General features: G+C 32.3%; 1 protein-coding gene across 1 annotated transcript in view; it reads right to left on the bottom strand.

The window, feature by feature from the left end:
- Positions 1-18,451, bottom strand: part of LOC139515413 (zonadhesin-like) — a 35,815-nt gene that overhangs the window by 10,993 nt on the left and 6,371 nt on the right. Inside the window, exons 5-11 of the mRNA XM_071304984.1 lie at positions 17,965-18,284; positions 12,826-13,127; positions 12,195-12,397; positions 9,941-10,124; positions 3,775-4,131; positions 3,261-3,362; positions 1,277-1,518 (exon numbers count right to left, since the gene is read on the bottom strand). Of these exons, the coding sequence (XP_071161085.1) occupies positions 1,277-1,518; positions 3,261-3,362; positions 3,775-4,131; positions 9,941-10,124; positions 12,195-12,397; positions 12,826-13,127; positions 17,965-18,284 (1,710 nt within the window). The remainder of the gene's footprint in view (positions 1-1,276; positions 1,519-3,260; positions 3,363-3,774; positions 4,132-9,940; positions 10,125-12,194; positions 12,398-12,825; positions 13,128-17,964; positions 18,285-18,451) is intronic.

Genomic DNA, 18,451 nt, shown 5'->3' with positions numbered 1-18,451 from the left:
CCAGGTCGACGGGTTCAAACAGAAAGATTTGAAAGCAAATAAAAAAACTGTGTATCTTATAATCGACATGACTTTATCAAATGACAATACCAATTACTAAAATAAGGCTTAGGCATAGTTATATACTTTAAGTCAGTCACGGACCCGCGATATCACGGGTGTGTTCTTGTAGTTCAAATGAAGTGATAGTAGGCAATTATAAGTAACTGTTTTGCCTTCATGAATGAGGAAAAGCAATATCGTATAGACTGCTATAAAACAGACAGACATGAAAAATGCAATAATTCAATTGAGGAAACGCACGACTTTAAATATCATCAAACAGTTAACGAAAATCATCTGACATACATAAACAAATGACAACCACTAAACTACAAATTCTTTACTTGCGACATGCACATTACACATATAGCAGGGTTATGTTTGTTTGTGGTCGCTCCGCTCTCCCTTTATATGGAAGAGGGGTGTTAGAGGACACAGTACTAACTACCTTTAAACAACAGTTAAAAAGATAACACTCAACAGATCGAAACAAAACTGAAAAACATCTTACACAAACACAGACCATACGTCAACGACATTTAAACATCTCTAACAAAAATAACAAAAGAACACAAGACTACTCGCAGTTACTGGTAAATAGTTCAAAGCCTATAACAAATAAAACATATATTCTTTACAAAGACGGAAAACATTATTCAAGATTGGAGTGGAAAGTTTCTCAAAATAGATTGGGATACCAATGAAACATTTAAACGCAGAAACCGAAAATTGACTAGTAATTACATTGCAAAACAAAAGTAATACCGACCAAATAAAAAAAACAGTTTTTAAAACACAATAGAAAAACTTAAGGAGACGGAGCGTCATGAACATAACAAAGAAAAAACCTAAAACAACAACGGAGTTGTGCCCGTGTGCTCCAGAAGGATAAACTAATCTAATTCACATATGAAATTTGTCATGTTGCTGATCTTAATTAATTACAATATGGTTATAAGTATTATAAGGTAGGTCATATTCGAGAAAGTACAATGGCAACGTATTAACAACAAGTGAAACATATCCGTTGTCATCTAAGAAACATAGAATTCCATTTAGAACTCATTTGCGATGGAATCTGAAAATATTTGGATGCATGTACATTGTGACAGACTTTTGACACATTCATTTATTTTTGGTTTCGACTAAAATATACAATAACCTATACACACTATATTTGCTTTACCTTTCTGCCATGCTAATTTCACCTGAATATTGATTTTAGTTGACTTACCATAACGTCACTTCCTTTCAAAATACTATAAACAACATTTCCAATTGTAAAATCTACCCTCTTGTTATAAGAGACAGGTCTTGAATTACGTTTTTCTGTTGTTGTTTCAACAGTGTAGGCACAAGGATCTTTGGTATCTTTCAGTGCAGACAAAATATATTTACAAACACCCATCACATGAAGCATGGCTCCATCTGTTGTTCGTATATGAGGATCTCCAGCAGATACACATGTACACATTTCTGAAAAAAGGTCGAACGAAAACATAGCTTTTTGGTAAATAAAATCAGCTATACCGGAATATAATTTTGTACGTAAGTAGCGCCTACAAAAGTCGCATCAGTGACGTTTGACTTAAAAATTAAAAGACCAAATAAGGAACGCAGATGAAGTTCAGTGAGAACAAACAATCATGGAAAATTTTGCGAAGTACAGCTAAGACTATGGAATTTATCTCATTTATTTACATCGATTCCAGAGTCGTTCGAACATACACATATATTTGAAAATTTATATAGCTTTAAAGCTGCCCGCTTGTTATTGGAACATTGGGGGGGGGGGGGGGGGGTCGGAGGGGTCCTGATCCCGAAATCCCGAGCTTAAGAACATGAAATCCAGAGGTCCAGAATATAAAGATATTTAGATCCCGACATCCCGAAATTAGGAAAAGAATTCCCGGATCCCGAAAGGATCAATTGCGAAATCCCGAGCTTAAAAACACCCGATTCCGGAGTCCCGATAGATGTCCTACCCCCCCTTTCAATATTGGGATAATTGCAAATAATTGTGTCCTCGGTCTGTTACAAATGTAAAAATGAATGTCGGTCAGCTGTGTCGTTCAGTCCTTAGCATTACCTTGTGTCAGTTGTTTCTTTCGGTATATATACATATATTACATAATGATTGCATAATAGAAATATTGCATTCATATAAAAGATTAATCTTTTATCTATCTATATATACCTCTTTTATTATTTGTTATGCATTCAAAAGAAAGTTACACCATTTTAAAGGTTAGTGATTGGAAGTAAAAAAATCTTTGTATTGTGCTACCTTAATGGGGAGGTAAATAGCTTAGTAGATATTGACTAACGAAATAATGTCTTCATGTGCTGTAATTAACGTAGCTGTATCAAATCTTCAAGAACTAAACCGATAAATATAAGGGGAACAAATAAATACTTGATTTTTCGTCATCATCTGTTTGCTTTCAGTTTTATAAAAACCGGTAATTTCAAAATGGTATTAGTTGGACACATTAAGTTTTTAAAGTGGTCTTTTTCATTTTGTTTACCTTTGTTTTCACATGTCAACGTAAAATTGTATATCGCATTACATGTAGTATACCATGAATACTATCAACCACAAAATATTTTACTTGTATATTTGTTTCATTTTTAAGTCAGTTGTTTTGTATGTGTGCTATGTATTTTTACACAATTGTGGTTACTGGATTGCCACTTAATCACGTTAAACAATTATGAATGTTTGGGGTTATATAGATAAAAGAAGATGTGATATGAGTGTCAATGAGACAACTCTTCATCAAGTAACAATTTATAAAAGTAAACCATCAAAGTTCAAAGTACCTTTTTTGTTGACATGACGCCACTATAAACAACTGTCATCAAGGTGAAAGGTGAAGCCAATTATAAAACAAGTTTTAACTCTCAATTTTTGTCAGAAAATTCTTACTACAAGTCAGGATTATCACAGTTGTTTTTCTTTTATTTCGTACGCTGGTAGAACTGAACAGCAATTACATATCTCATGTTGTTGTCTATTTCGTTAAATGTAATATTTGACTGCACACACTTTTCTAATAATGGTTCATTGATTCATGATACTGACATCAGAATATAATTACATTGTATACCATGCCTCAATTGTGCATAACTTATGTGTATGTGTCTCATGAATTATACATCGTAACTGTTTCCGGAATATTTATGTAAAAGGATAAAACTGCTATAAATTTACGTACTTGAGCATTTTTTCTTTGGATCTCCTGTATGGCCTTTTGGACATCTACATTTTCCTTTTCTGAGAACGGCATTTTCCCCGCAATCATTTTCACAGTTTCCGGCTACAAGAAATATATATGTTTATAATGATAAGAAGAGTATGTTTAAGTAAACTATCAGTACAAGAAAGTAAAAGAACACATTGCATACATTATTACTATGTACTTAAAACTAAAAACGGTAATGATACAACAGACAAGTCATAATTTTGACTAAAGTGTGTTCAATTTAAAAATTTTGCAAAGCGTTGCCAAGAGTTTTCAAAACGAATACAAAATCGCATTGTGCTTAGCAAAGAGAAAACGTGTAGCTGCAGATGTAAAATCCAATGAAATATTTCTTTCGAAAATGAAAAAAAATCCTTATACAAAAAGTAGATTAGTTTATCTCCGTTTGACAAGGATACCCTGTATAATTATTGCAATCAACTTCTTATATGTATTTACAATGGTAAACACGATTATTAACTCCTACCTCTTGATAAATATGTGACTTGAAATATTGCTCTTCTACAGTTTCCTCTGGTTAAAAACTTGTTGCTTCTTAATTTGCCGACAACTCTACATTTGTTACGGCGATTTCTTCTTCTTCTTCTCTGCTTTGCTCTTTTGCTTTTTTTACTTTCTTTTTTGTTTTTCTTTCCTTTTCCTTTCTTGTTTCTTTTATTTGCCTTTTTCTTTCTACTTTTTACAGATGAAATTACTTCGACATTCATAATTTTTTCAGCACTCCTAATTGTACATACTAAAACCCTTTTGTTCTTTCTATGACGTTTACAGCGCCTTGATCTAGGATTAACTTTCTCATTCTTTACACACGCAGCTGGGATTTCTATAAAATGTAAGAACACGTTATTATTAAGTTTTAAACTATTTTAGCAAGTCAAACATTAAACTTTGACATTAACGCCTTTTTGGTTTCCAAAAATAATCCATAATCTGAAATTTCATCAATCAACTATTAATGACAGAAGTCGATGAAAAAATTTATTAAACAATAACTATTTAGGCTAGTTAAATTCTTTAGTTAATTTTTAGACAAAACTACTGCTGTCAATAACGGACACTTAGTTTCCAGGCATTATGATAAAGGCAAAAGTCGTATAAAGCTGTTTAATAATCATTAATCGGTTAAGACAAAACAAATCCGGGCTACAAAATTAAAACCAAAGGAAACACATCAACTTTAAGAGGAAAACAACAGAGAAACAGAAACACCGAACTGCAACAAAATCAAACGCCAACATACAACATACAAAGAAACGGACTGCTTGAAAACAACTGCTACATTCCTGAAACTTTGGTACGGGTAACTAAAGGCAACAGTAGTATACCGCTGTTCAAAACTCGTCAATCCATGGACAAAAAACAAAATCGGGGTAACAAACTAAAACTGTGGGAAACGCATTAAATATAAGAGGAGAACAACAACATTAAAATGTTACACACACAAAAACGGACTTAGCATTAGACAAAATCCGATGAGAATAACAAACATAACATCAAAACCAAATACATGAATTTGGGATAGAAAGGTACAGTGACACGTCTTATAGTAATGTGAATTCACACTCAAATATAAGAGAAAACAAACGACACAACGGAAACACAACGTTAAAATGTAACACACACATAAACGGACTATAGTATAACAATGGCAATATTCCTGACTTGGTACAGGACATTTTTTAAGAAACAAAATGGTGGGTTGAACCTGGTTTTGTGGCATGCCAAATCTCGCACTTTAATGGCAATGTTAAATATAATATTTAAATGACACCATAATGTTACAGGACTACAATACAAATTAATAGGAAAACATATTAGACAAAGAAACAAATAAATAATAGCTAACAAAAGGCATCAGGTTTAAAATTCAATACGCCAGAAACGCGCCTTGGCCACACAAGACTCACCAGTGACGCCCAGATATAAAAGTTCGAAAGTCAAAACAAGTACAAAGTTGTACAGCACTGACGATCAAAAGTTCAAAACGGTTGTGCCAAATACGGCTAGGATTTTCTGCTTAGGATAAGAACATCATTATTATTTAGAACAATTTATGCTATTTGAAACAGTTAATTTTATCAAATGAATATAAAAGAGGGACAAAAGATACCAAAGGGACAGTCAAACTCATAAATCTGAAACAAACTGACAACGCCATGGCTAAAAATGAAAAAGACAAACAAACAACAGCACACACGACACAATATAGAAAACTAAAGAATAAACAACATGACCCCACCAAAAAACTAGGGGTGATCTATAAAAGATATACATAATAAAACTGAAGTATTAGCTAATTACAGAAAACAAAACCCGGATACATTACATAGACGAACACAAAAAATAGACACCTCCAATTTAGTCAAGGCCTCAACGCAAAGAGTGAAAAAAAGTGACGTCACATACGTATACGAAGTGGTGAAAAGACACAAAATTACGTCACATTTGAAATTCTGAAACAGCACAAACAAGAATGTGTCCCCAGTACACGAATGCCCCACTCGCACTATCATTTTCTATGTTCAGTGGACCGTGAAATTGGGGTAAACCCTCTAATTTGGCATTAAAATTAAAAAGATCATACCATAGGGAACAGTTTTACAAAGTTTGAAGTCGATTGGACTTCAACTTCATCAAAAACTACCTTGACCAAAAACTTTAACCTGAAGCGGGACAGACGGACGAACGAACGGACGGTACAACGAACGAACGGACGAACAGACGAACGGACGCACAGACCAGAAAACATAATGCCCCTCTACTATCGTAGGTGGGGCATAAAAATGACGTCATATTTGAATGACTAAAACTATATCTCAAAAATAAGATAGAATTAGGATTGATTTAAGATTATATTTGAACTTAATACTGATATTACATTTAATAACAATGCACATTGCAATACTTATCAATAGAAAATTGAGGTAGCAATTAACTATATTAAAAAGCTATGTCCGGTTTGTTTTGACTCTAACTTCAAACGTAAAGCATCGTACAGATTACGTTGAACAAAATCAAGTCTTATAAATGAAGGCGGTGATTAATTTTCTTTACCATAACACATGAATATAATAGAAAAAATGTTAACACATTTGACAAAATCAGATTAGAATTACAAATATAACATAGATAAGTCATTTTACCAGAAAGTTATACAAACATTTTATATTAGATTGAGAGGAAATCAACAATGATCAAACTTGCTTTTGTGCACAAAAAAAAACCCCAAAATATTATTATATTAGTTCATCCAGAAAACATTTATAAATAATATGCACATGACATTTTTCTTTAAAAGGATCAGGTATCACAGAAGTAGCAAGTTGAGAAATTCAAAAAAAGTGAAACAAGGATGAAAAATCCACTCGTTTTGTGGATTTAACTTATTGTTTTTATACTTTTGTTTTCAGATGACAACTAATCTTTACTGCTGCGTTCTTTCAAAGAAGCACATCAAAAAGGCAGTTTATAATTTTCACAACTACAAGGAGTTGCAACCTGTTTACCGAAACATGTTAAAACTTTAGCGTTTTCTGAAAAAGATCCTCGTATTTGCAGACTAAATTTGTTTTTAAAGCGACTCCTAAAAGAATAGTGTATTTTAAATTTTGTAATGATATTAAATTTCAATACATTTTTTCTTTAGAATAATTAGTTGGTTTTAAACATTAGGTATCTGATGTAGTGTCAAAATAAGAAGATCAGATATGCATGTTCTTCTCATATTCACTTTCATAAATTAAATTATTATATATAATTATGTATAAATATACTAAATAAATAAATGATTTGGAAAATACGTTGAAGGTATAAAAAGTCATGAGAATTCCGAATGCAATAAGGTTTTATCCGGGCACTCTGGTTCTAAACCTTGGTTCCATCTGGGTTGTTTTGTTCTGAACCTTGATTCTATCCGGGTTTTTTGGTTCAAAACTATGGTAACTGGTTCAACATCCGGGTTGTTTGGTTATAGCAACCCGACTTCTTGGTTCCATCTGGGTTCTATTCTAGATTATTCTAATGTTCCCGTTGAACTTGGAGAAGATAACCACAAGTATCCGAATAAAAAGATAAAGTAGGTCAAAGACGCTAAAATTGTTTTATAACATTGAACATTTCAGGATCGACGGTAAAAGAAGCTGTAAGGTATTTATCTTCTCATTCTAATAATTTTGATTAGGAAACTAGATAAAAATAAAGCGTCGTATAGATTTTAAAAATAAAACGAAATATACATGATATCGAACATCAATTTATTTTATTCAGTCGTTCTGTTTTAATTTATTTTCATTTACTCATTCCTTATTTCCGTTATTATTTCTAGAATTTTTAAAGCAACATATTTAGGACCCGGCGGTCAGTTGGTCAACGATATCTGCATCTAGCCACTTAATTGACCAGCTGACGACTTGCATATATATATTTGATTGCACATTTATTTTCAAGTTCGACTGAATTTTATTTAATAGGTTTTGTAATAATGTCAGATTTGATAGAAATACGTGTGAAGTATATGTAACAAATCGTTTTGTTCACAACGGAATGCTAAAAGATATATAGAAAGTGATGATCAATTGAAGTTTTTTAGCTTTATTTAATTGAAAAATAAGTTATCAAATATTACAAATATGTATATGTACAATGAACTTGTCAAATTTGATACTCCTTGTGATCGGCATGCATATAATCATTAGGCCCAAAATAATCAAATCAAAATTAAGATTGAATATTTTTATAATACAATTGTGTATGTGTTAATGACAGTGCTAGTGGGATGAGTATCACCAGCACAATAGTCAGAACTTCTGTGTTGGTGCCATAGTAAAGAGGCATAGTGAAGGTTCATCCGTCCCGAACGTCCAAAAAAAGGGTTCCGTTCTCTTAACTTTAGTTGCCTTAACCAAATACTACAAAACGTTTACACAAAATAAAAAGGAAAATGTGACATGAGCGCCAGTGAGAACTCTCCACAAAAGACTAGATGACACAGAAATTAACAGCTAAACGTTACCCTACGGCCTTCAACAATGAGCAAAGTCCATACCGGATAGTCAGCTATAAAAGGCACCGAAATGACAATGTAAAACAATTCAAACGAGAAAAGAAACAGACTAATTTATGTACCAAAAATTAACAAAAACAAATATGTAACACATAAACAAACGACAATTAATGAATTACAGTCTCCTGACTTGGGACAGGAACATACATACAGAATGAGGCGGGTTAAACATGCTAGCGAAATCCCCACCCTCCAGCTGATGTGGCATGAGTTCCGAAGAAGAACTCTCCACACGAGACCAGCTGACACAGAAATTAACAACTAAATGTCACCATACGACCTTCAACAGTGAGCAAATAGATATAGGAAGATGTGGTATGAGTGTCAATGAGACAACTCTCCGTCCAAATAGCAATTTATAAAAGTAAATTATTATAAGTCAATGTACGGCCTTCAACAATGAGTAAATGTTCTCTCTAATTTTTCACGGCAATAAAAGGATTTAGTTTTCATTTGATCAAAACATTTTTCAATTCAAAAATTGAGAATGGAAATGTGGAATGTGTAAAAGAAACAGTATCATGACAAATCAGCAAAAAGCAGTCGAAGGCCACCAATAAAATACAATGGGTCTTCATTAAAACGAGACAATTCCTCGCCCGGCGTTGGACTTCAGATGGCCCCTTAACAAAATGTGTACTAGTTCAAAACATAAAACTGAACTTGCAATTAAAAACATACAAGACTAACAAAAACCAGAGACTCCTGACTTTGCCAAGGTAATCATACCTAAAAAGCAGCCCTGCACGAATGTTCATCATGGTACACGTAACAATGGCTTATGTCATGATGCACTACACATGCCAAATACAGAATGCCAAATACATAAAACATGGTTCTGGGACAGAAACAGAAGACAGAAACAGAAGAAATACTAGTATATATATTTGTTTAGGGGCCAGCTGAAGGACGCCTCCGGGTGCATTGAAGACCTTTTGGTGACCTTTTGCTGTTGTCTGCTCTATGGTCGGATTGTTGTCTCTTTCACACATTTTCCATTTCCATTCTCAATTTTATACATAACTAAACTCAATTGAACGGTACTTTTATTGCAGGTCACTACAAATGCCTTCAGCATAGAACATAAAATCGCAACACTACAAAGTTAAAACCGTCTTTCACAAAAGTTTATGCAGATGATTCTTTGCAACGATTATCTTATCACTGTTAATTGAAAATCGGGTCTTGCAGTTTTGTCAATAAATTAAAACGGTAAAATTAGACATTAAAACACTTCAAACTAGGGCTAACCATTAATTTCTAACCTATACATGTGATAGTACTATGGTAAACTGATAGAAACACATGATGCAGTCATGAAATTGAATATTTGCAATAGTACGACCACAACAATACACGACAGAGTTGGAAACAAATGAAAGTAATTATGCATACGATTTTTTAATCACAATGCACAAATAAGGAACCGTAGTTTTCATTCAATTTATTCATCTAAATTGTACGCTCGCGTTAAACAATGGAAATTAACACTGTATATTTATATAAACGATCAATATTGTAATAAAAAGGAAAAAATAAAACATATAAGCATCATCTAAATGATATTTACCATCACACTTTTCCCGACCATCTCCACGATAATTAGCTTTGCATTCACATTCATAATTGCCCTTTTTGACAACACACCATCCATTTTCATGACACCCTTCATTTTTCCAATTTTCTTTCATCTCACCACCTGGCATACATTGCTCTTCAAGTGTGCAGTCGTTTTCACGTCTTATAGCACCAATCTACAGTACCAAAAATAGAAAAAAATTATAAACGAAAAGTTATTTTAAGATAGCACAACCCTCTTTATTCAGAATGTTTGAATCACCATTTAGAGATGAAGACAAAATTGGAGAACAAGCTGCGGGCGGAAAACTGGACCGAGCCTTAGTACTTGACACAGTAACATTTTTAAATATTAATTCTGTAGACCTGCTTCCCGTCATCTCTCCATCTTATAGAATTAATCTACGTTAACAATTTATTATTTAAAGTTCAATCATTAGTATGATCAAGTTGATTCTGATATCATTTTTTTATCAAAAATATTTCAATCGTGAAATTTTATATTCTTGATGATTAGGTTGAACTTTCAAAACTAACATTTTAGAAAATACTAAATTCTTTTTATGATGAGAACTGACATTTCATTTGATATTATCATTCAAAGTTTAATAAATGCAAGGATCCTCACGGCATTTCAAACAAATTAAAACTAATAACTATGTTAATAACAGTTGTGTTCTTGATTTAGACATGTTTAAGATGCCGTTTCAGTTTGAAAGAAATTTTTCATATATCATATGCAAATAAAATAAAAGCAGCTAAGCACATCTATGTAAACATATGTTTCTATTGCGGTAGAGATTATACACATAATATTGTAGCTATTGTAACAATACAAATGAATATCTGGAGGAATTTTCAATTGTTAAAGCTCAATACTGATATAATTTCATTACGTAAACATGATAATTTATATAGTTTGGAATACAATTACAATTATCAAATAGGATAGGCATTGCAGTCAGGATTCTACTTCGTCAAAATTATCTCCCAATTACGCCAGTTCATTTTCACAATTGTAGAAATGAAAGCCATTGTAGGGATGACGCGCTGACAATTTTGCTCTCGGAAACCGATAAATTTATCCACATTGCACCATTATGATCCTTATATGTCAGTTGCATTTTAAAAGACAAATGTATCAACTAGCTAATGAGCATCAGTTAATGATCTTGTCTGCATTGATTCAACTTTAAACTATTGTCTGATCGGTTGTCAGGTTGAGTTTTCGAAAATTCATAAACATTTAAAAAAAATTCGAATTAAATATTTCGTGGAAGGGCACACTAGATTTTTTTAGTGGTTGACGACTATAAACCCTGGTTATCACACACAAAAAAATAGACACGAAAATTACTGAACTAATAGATTGATATGTTTTCCGTCAGTGGTAAATTTGAAGAAAAAAATCGGAGGTTATGCATTTTCTACATCCAACTTGAAAGATACCCATGTCGACGACTTGGTATCTAATTGTTTTGCTCAACTATGTACTAGATAAATTGAAAACTTATGCAAATGGTGTTTTTAAAATAAAACACTTCTTAATTGAGAAGAAAATTGTAATTTTATTTGTTTCTATTAACTTTTAAATTTTTTGTCACAACAGTAAACATTAAAGTAAGCATTTATAGCCTTCTCTAACAAAGAGCTTCGATTCTTTTGTTCTATTTCAACCGGGTTTCCGACTGATTGCATCGGATAAATGTATGATTTTACATTACCATATCATAAATGTATGATTTTACATTACCATATCATGATAGGCTTTCACTTCTGAAGTACATAATTATGATCACCTCCATATTGCATATTTATGTAAATTATAAAGTAGTGGGATGCTTATCTTGGTCAAATACTTATTCGTTAAAAGGGCTCGTTTAATATATATAAAAACAAATTTCTTACGATTCGGCATATTATGAAATAAACGAGAATGTTTTACAGATAAATAGATGGTGTATTCGAGGGAAAAAATACGTTCTAGATTTGTTCCCTAATTCTGACATATGCTTAGGTTTCAACATCCTCAGGCAAAGTTGACCATATAGCTTTTCAACTGTTTCGGTTCGTAAACATTTTTGACATTCACATGTTCGGCAAATAGCGTTATTGATAAATGGGAATGCCGAAAAGTGCTTGGGACGAATGAAATTTATAATAAGTTATTTTCATTGTTTACACTCATATAAAACGTTACCGTCTGGTGAATATGAGATGTTCGTCAGATAACCATATATAACTACCTTATAGTACTCATTATCATCAGCAATACATCCACACTGACTTTCGAGGACACATTTCTTGTCATCTAGATAATAACCTTCGTCACATACGCAGCCTTCAACAGCTGGTAAATCACAATCTTCATCAGTTGGGTTTTTGTTTTCACATGTTGCTGGACACTTTGAGCTGAACTTATATGTTGAATGTTCATCACACGTCATTGCTACAAATATTCAATCATATAAAATAGATATATCAATGATAAATGGTTATTATGCATTGAATATGTTATTAAGAAAAAAATAAACAAGAAAACGGCATTATCTCAAAAAGTTCTTCAATCCTTCTGTTTGGTTTTGTGAATATTCATATCCTGCTGCACACTTGGAACTCGTCTGGACGTGTTTTGCTCATATTAGTACAGACCCAGTGATTAGTCTTATATGGTAGATCACATTCGGAGAAAAGAAGTCAACAATTGTAGTGTGAGTGCTTTAATTATCTTTATCTTTATTTTGACAAATCGTTGACAGATCCAAATATACAACCAACTAACCTAGCCATTTTGTATATCTTATACGTAGAAACTTTTGTCAACATTTACACTGTATTTTTAAAGGATTTTATTATTGAAATTATAGTAGTACTTACGACAAAAGTCTGGTTTTCGCCACTCATCATATTCAAAGTCATTTTTCCTACAATTCTGTGCCACTGCATCTATGGCAAGACAAAGTGCCTCCTTTTCATATGGACCTCCTAAGTTCATGCAAACATCTACAATGCAAGCATCAAACATCTCCTTTGCCATTTTTGCATCGCTTTTTAAACAATCAGCAAATGGTGTCACCCCTTCTTGTCGATCTGGATTTATTTTTCCACAATATGTATCACTTGCTAAAATTTTGTTCTGTTCTTCAGTACATTCTTTTACAGGCAGTGATACAGGACATCTTAAAAGTATAGAAATAGAACACGTGGTATAATTGTCAATGTAAAAACAGAGACGAAATAACATAGAAGTTTACATAGAAAGATTGCCTTAAAACTCTCATAATGCTTGAAATGACAATACTTTAACAACCAAAAAGTCATTTATAAATTGAAGACTATCTTATCCTACTACATATCTATTCTAAGTTCAATAAATAAGAAAAAGACATTTATAATAATTTTTGATAAATTGACAAGATGTTTCCTTTGAAAATTATTAAACAAATAATAATTATACTAATGAATACAAAATAAGGAACTCACTTCATATATAATAGTAACATCAATTATTGTTCATTCCTAAGATTCGAATAATTCAGTTTCACACGGAAAACTCTATTCCAAAAGAAGAGCCAAGTTTTTGTTACGTATTAATTTTCTTCGCAAGTTTCTTTGTTCCCTTCTTGCATTGTACTTTGTTTCCAACTTATCAGATATATACAGTGAGGTTTATCATGAATCACAGACCCGAATACTTTAACTAGAAGCTCTCAACTATAGAAAGTCCGGGTCGCTCATTTTTCTATATACATTGTCCATCCATCTTTTATAATTTTCAAGATGACAGGCAAAAACGCAAAATTATAAATGGCGAAAATTGTCATTAAAGGAGCAAGAATGGCAGTAAGGAGTCAACTGACGATTTTGAACAGTCAATTTATTTGTAGATCTTGTCTTAGTGATAATTTTTTTTATATTTCATGTGTTTTTTTACCAAGATGAAAAGCACTATAAAATAGATAAAAATCGTTCTTTAAAATCAATAGCTCCAATAGGGGAAATCCAACAATTTCGACAAGAATTTGTCCTGTTGATCATTTTTGCAGTTCATAACTTTCTGAACTAGTTTTTACGTGATATTAAAATGGTGGTCTGAAGACAATATCTTATTTTTCAATGCAAGATTCTCACAGAGCAAATTAATTTTTCAATCTTATAACTTTCATTTTTCGCATGTCATTTAGATAAAGTAAATGTTTAGGAGCCCATCATCAGTTGTTAAATTTAGTTCATTAAATCGATTGTTCAACTCTTAGTATTAAATGTTGGAAAGTGTAGGCACATTCTTCGACTTCTCAAAGTAAAACGGTATTGATATCAATTAAAAGTTAGCACTTTTAAACAAGGAAATGTGCTTTTAATAACAAATGGTATTTCAGACATAACACTACCAAGAAAACTAAGGAACTATAATCACTTGTCAAATGAGGAATATTTCATTCTCTTACTAGTGCAGTGACAGAAGTGTAAAAAGTCGTCTAGATCGCGAGTTTAATCTCCCCAAATAACACACGGCTAAAAATGGTCTTAACTTAAAGACAAATATGTCTTCTTTAGTTTTTGCCCTGTTGTCAGAATTTCGTACGGTCACTTTTTTCTAAAAAGTCGTTTTAATGACTGGTAGTATATTGGAGAGTTTCAACCCCCCTTTTTCAAAATGAAAAAATGTGTATGTTTGCTTACATTTAATTGAAATAGTTTTTCCTGAAGCTATTTTTATATGTCAAAATATTCCATTCAGTATCTTATTTTCTTGTAATCTATAAAATTTGCGAAGTTTAGACTATTTGAAATTGAGGTAATTTTAATTGCAAATTCAGACTCAAACTTTAGTTTCCTCTTCATAGTAGTAATAAAAATTATCCCATAATATTTTAAGCATATAATATTTAATAAAACTAATTAGTGATAAAAATTTCGGAACCAAAATATGAAAAAAACCTTAAGAAATCAATGGAAAAAGAATGGAGTAAATATCTTCAATTTCAACACGGAACTCAATCACTTGCCTTCCGTCACATTTTGTGTATTAGTCAATAATTTGCTCTCAAATGATATATGAAATTACTACCTTTTTCGCTATTATATACATGTACACATATTTTCAATTACAGTGCACTGATATATGCCACGTACTTTGTTTGTATATGTTTATATTCTATGTTTTTTCGTTATAAAATATCAAATATACTTTGTCAGAAAAGTCTTATTGTAAAATCAAAATAATTGACGGATAGTTTCAGTAAATACTCCGTGATATGTCAAGTCCTTTGCAACTTGCTCCATTAAGTTCAAAGAAAAGACAAAAGTCGTTGCATTTTATGCAGTGCATAATATGCCAAATAAAAAAACCTCGATTGAAATTTTGAGTCAATTTACCAGTTTAGGGAAGTCGATTTTTGTATCTGCATTACATAAAAGATTGGATGAGGTGAACATCAAGCTGTTTCATGCAAAAGCTGTTAATTTGAAAAACTCCGTGCAGGCAGTTATTCATCGTTCATGCTACAAAACTTGCACAAGTAAACATATTTGTTCCTCCTTTTAGAGCGAGAAAGCTTCTTGTCTAATATTTAATGACGACATACAATTATCTGACTGTTGTCCCTCAGTTTCGGGTATTTGTACACGTTCTAGAATGCAGTCGTTCAACTGGAGCGCTTGTATATTTTGTTGCAACAAAACATTTTAGAAAGTAGAAAATTACTCAAGTTTGAATCAGATGAGCGTATTAAAAATGTTTTATCCGTGTCAGATAAAGTTAAAGTTGAAATAGTTTCCCAAAACGTAAAAAAAAAAAAAATCCAAACCCGTGGAAGCAGATATCTCAAAACACGATACTGCTTTTAGTAATTTTATTTCGGCTATTGACAACGATTCCTCATCGGTCATTCCTCATGACACCGTTACTCGATAAATCTAGATCATTTCTTCCGGCTGATTCTAATTTAAAATATTCTACATGTAAAATTCAGTCTAAACTAATTTATTTCTATAGAAATTCAGTTGTCAAACAACTTCAACAAGTTCAAGGCAAATGTAACATAATATGTAATAGCAAAATAACTATTTAAGATGCCATATAAGCTTCTAGTCAATTGAAAACTGACCTTAAAATCTCAATGTCAACTGTAATAGACACACATAACGGACAGATATTTCATTCCGCTGTAAGTTTACTTAGAAAAGACATCGAAACTCTGAAGAAGACTACCCAATTTCGGATGAATTGTCTCTTCGTTCTTAATTCAGCCAATGCCTTCGTATTTATTGCAATTCATTCTATGGTTACTCAATGAAAATGCATACAGTCAAGACTATTCTCAGGAAATGGCACCAGAGAAATTGTGGAAAATGCTAAGCAATTGTTGAGGCAATCGTTTTTGTTTTACTCCTTTTCATTTAGGATTGTGTTTACAAATGTACCATGAGTTTGGTTCAAAACATCTTGTTGAAACATTGAATGCTAATGGATTTTATGCTTCTTGAAGTAAAGTGCGACGCTATCTAATGTGTTGCCAACCATGGAATTGAGAGAATTCAAGATAGTGCGTACGTCTCGTGTATAATGTTTCCCCAGCATCTTTGCAGACAAGCATATGGATGTCATCACACCTTCCTAACCCCCCTTTTAGATCTCTTTTAAAATCTTGGATGAATTGATAGGGATGGTTTGAAGCTGGTATTTTTTTAGGAACAAATGTGTTCGGACTTCCTACAATACCTTGTCTGTACTTGTAAAGAAAAACTCAAAATAAAGTGTTTGCTTTGAGCAGAACCTTTCATGTGCAGACCTGTGGCCATGAGTGAAATGTGTAGAAATATTAAAACATGTCTTGTGACGGTTGATGAAAATGAAGATGATGGAGATAACGGTTGGTTTGGTATAAAGCTTGTTGCACTGGTACACACGGTTCCAGTCCGAGGTTAGGGGAGTGTTGACGTGCCCTTAAAAAAGTTAAACTCCGCCAATATCTGTATGTGTCTGTTTCAAGTCACGAGACGGTAATGCAGTGTTTCTATATACTATATTTGTTTCTTTCTTATTTATTTTGTACATTAATTAGGTCGTTAGAGTTTTTGTTTGTTTTACATTATTCATTTCGGGAATTGAAGACTATGCAGTATGAATTTTACTCATTGTTGAAGCCCGTACGGGACCTATAATTGTTTTATGTCTCATTTGGTCTCATTTGGAGAGTTGTCTCATTTGCAATCATATCACATCTTCTTTTTTTATATGGAATACTTTTGAAGTTTGGGGTACGTTGCAAGGGATAAAAGGGGGGATATAGTTACAAAACCTATAATGTAATAGATATTAACCAGAGTTAAATACACAACAAAAGATAATACTATGGTAGCAGTAATAACCCAAAAGCAACGAGTAGTCTATAAAAAAAACTGAAGTATCCGCAAATTCAATTTGAGGTCATATTTTACTGTAGTGTTATATGGCTTTGTTTTGATTACTCACCCACTATGATAGTTTAAAAAATAATTTTAAAGTATTGTCCTGTATGACACTTGATTTTTACCTGAAATTGATATTTTTCATAAGGTTAAGGTGCTTTAAACATTTTATAGGTTGAAAACTTGATTTTTGAAGTTTTGTTTATAAAACGTCGTTTTAGGATTTTTTTTGATAAAAAAAATCTCAATGTTTAAGGTTTATGTATAAAAACAAACATTACTAAAGCCAAAACAGTATCATTTATATAAAGGTAGAGTTTAGAAATAGAAAAAAATTTCAAAATTGAAACCCTCCCAAACTTTCACAGATTTTTACATATGACCTTTGACCTCAATTTTAAAAAAATGTGACCACATCAAGTCCTGGCGACAGGCATATTATTATAGTACACGATTTCCTCTTTCCAATGATATATTATGTAGGTGTGTGTTCGGTGGGGAGATTAAATTCCAAAAAATCTGCCTTCAGTCACCGCACTATACAGGAAACACAAGCTTTACAAAATATGAATATCCTACAAAAATAGCACAACATTTGCTTACTCTTCAAGTTCTTCTCCGGAATCATCAATCACTTCCCATTCTTGTCCCCATAGAACATCTCTTTGTCTTTTAGGTACAGTTGAAATGTCAGTTCCGTTTCTTAGCATAAACCGGTTACCGTCTGTACAATCACCACATATGCCTTCTGCGTACTGTGAGTAGTTCTTAGGGACATCTAGTTCTATTCTTGACTTCCCATCCCATAAAACACGTATGTTACATTCTTCTGAATATATTTCTAGTTCTCTAGTTTCTTTTCGAATGTTTATTCCACAATTTTCGATGCTGTACGCTAATGATGAAACTTCCAAGTTATCCACCTAAATAGATTGAATTTGTAAAAATAAAAAAATCTATTACAACCTAAAGAGACATTTCATCTATATTGTAAAACAATTAATTAAAGAACACCTACTAACGTAAAACAATGATTTTTTCACAAAATATGAATAGACAAGAGAAACGAGATATTCTCTATTTGCTTTCG

The sequence above is a fragment of the Mytilus edulis genome, chromosome 3, assembly GCF_963676685.1.
Source record: "Mytilus edulis chromosome 3, xbMytEdul2.2, whole genome shotgun sequence".
Taxonomy (NCBI): domain Eukaryota; kingdom Metazoa; phylum Mollusca; class Bivalvia; order Mytilida; family Mytilidae; genus Mytilus; species Mytilus edulis.
The sequence above is the reverse complement of the archived record's forward strand: the minus strand, read 5'-3'. Positions and strand labels throughout refer to the sequence as shown.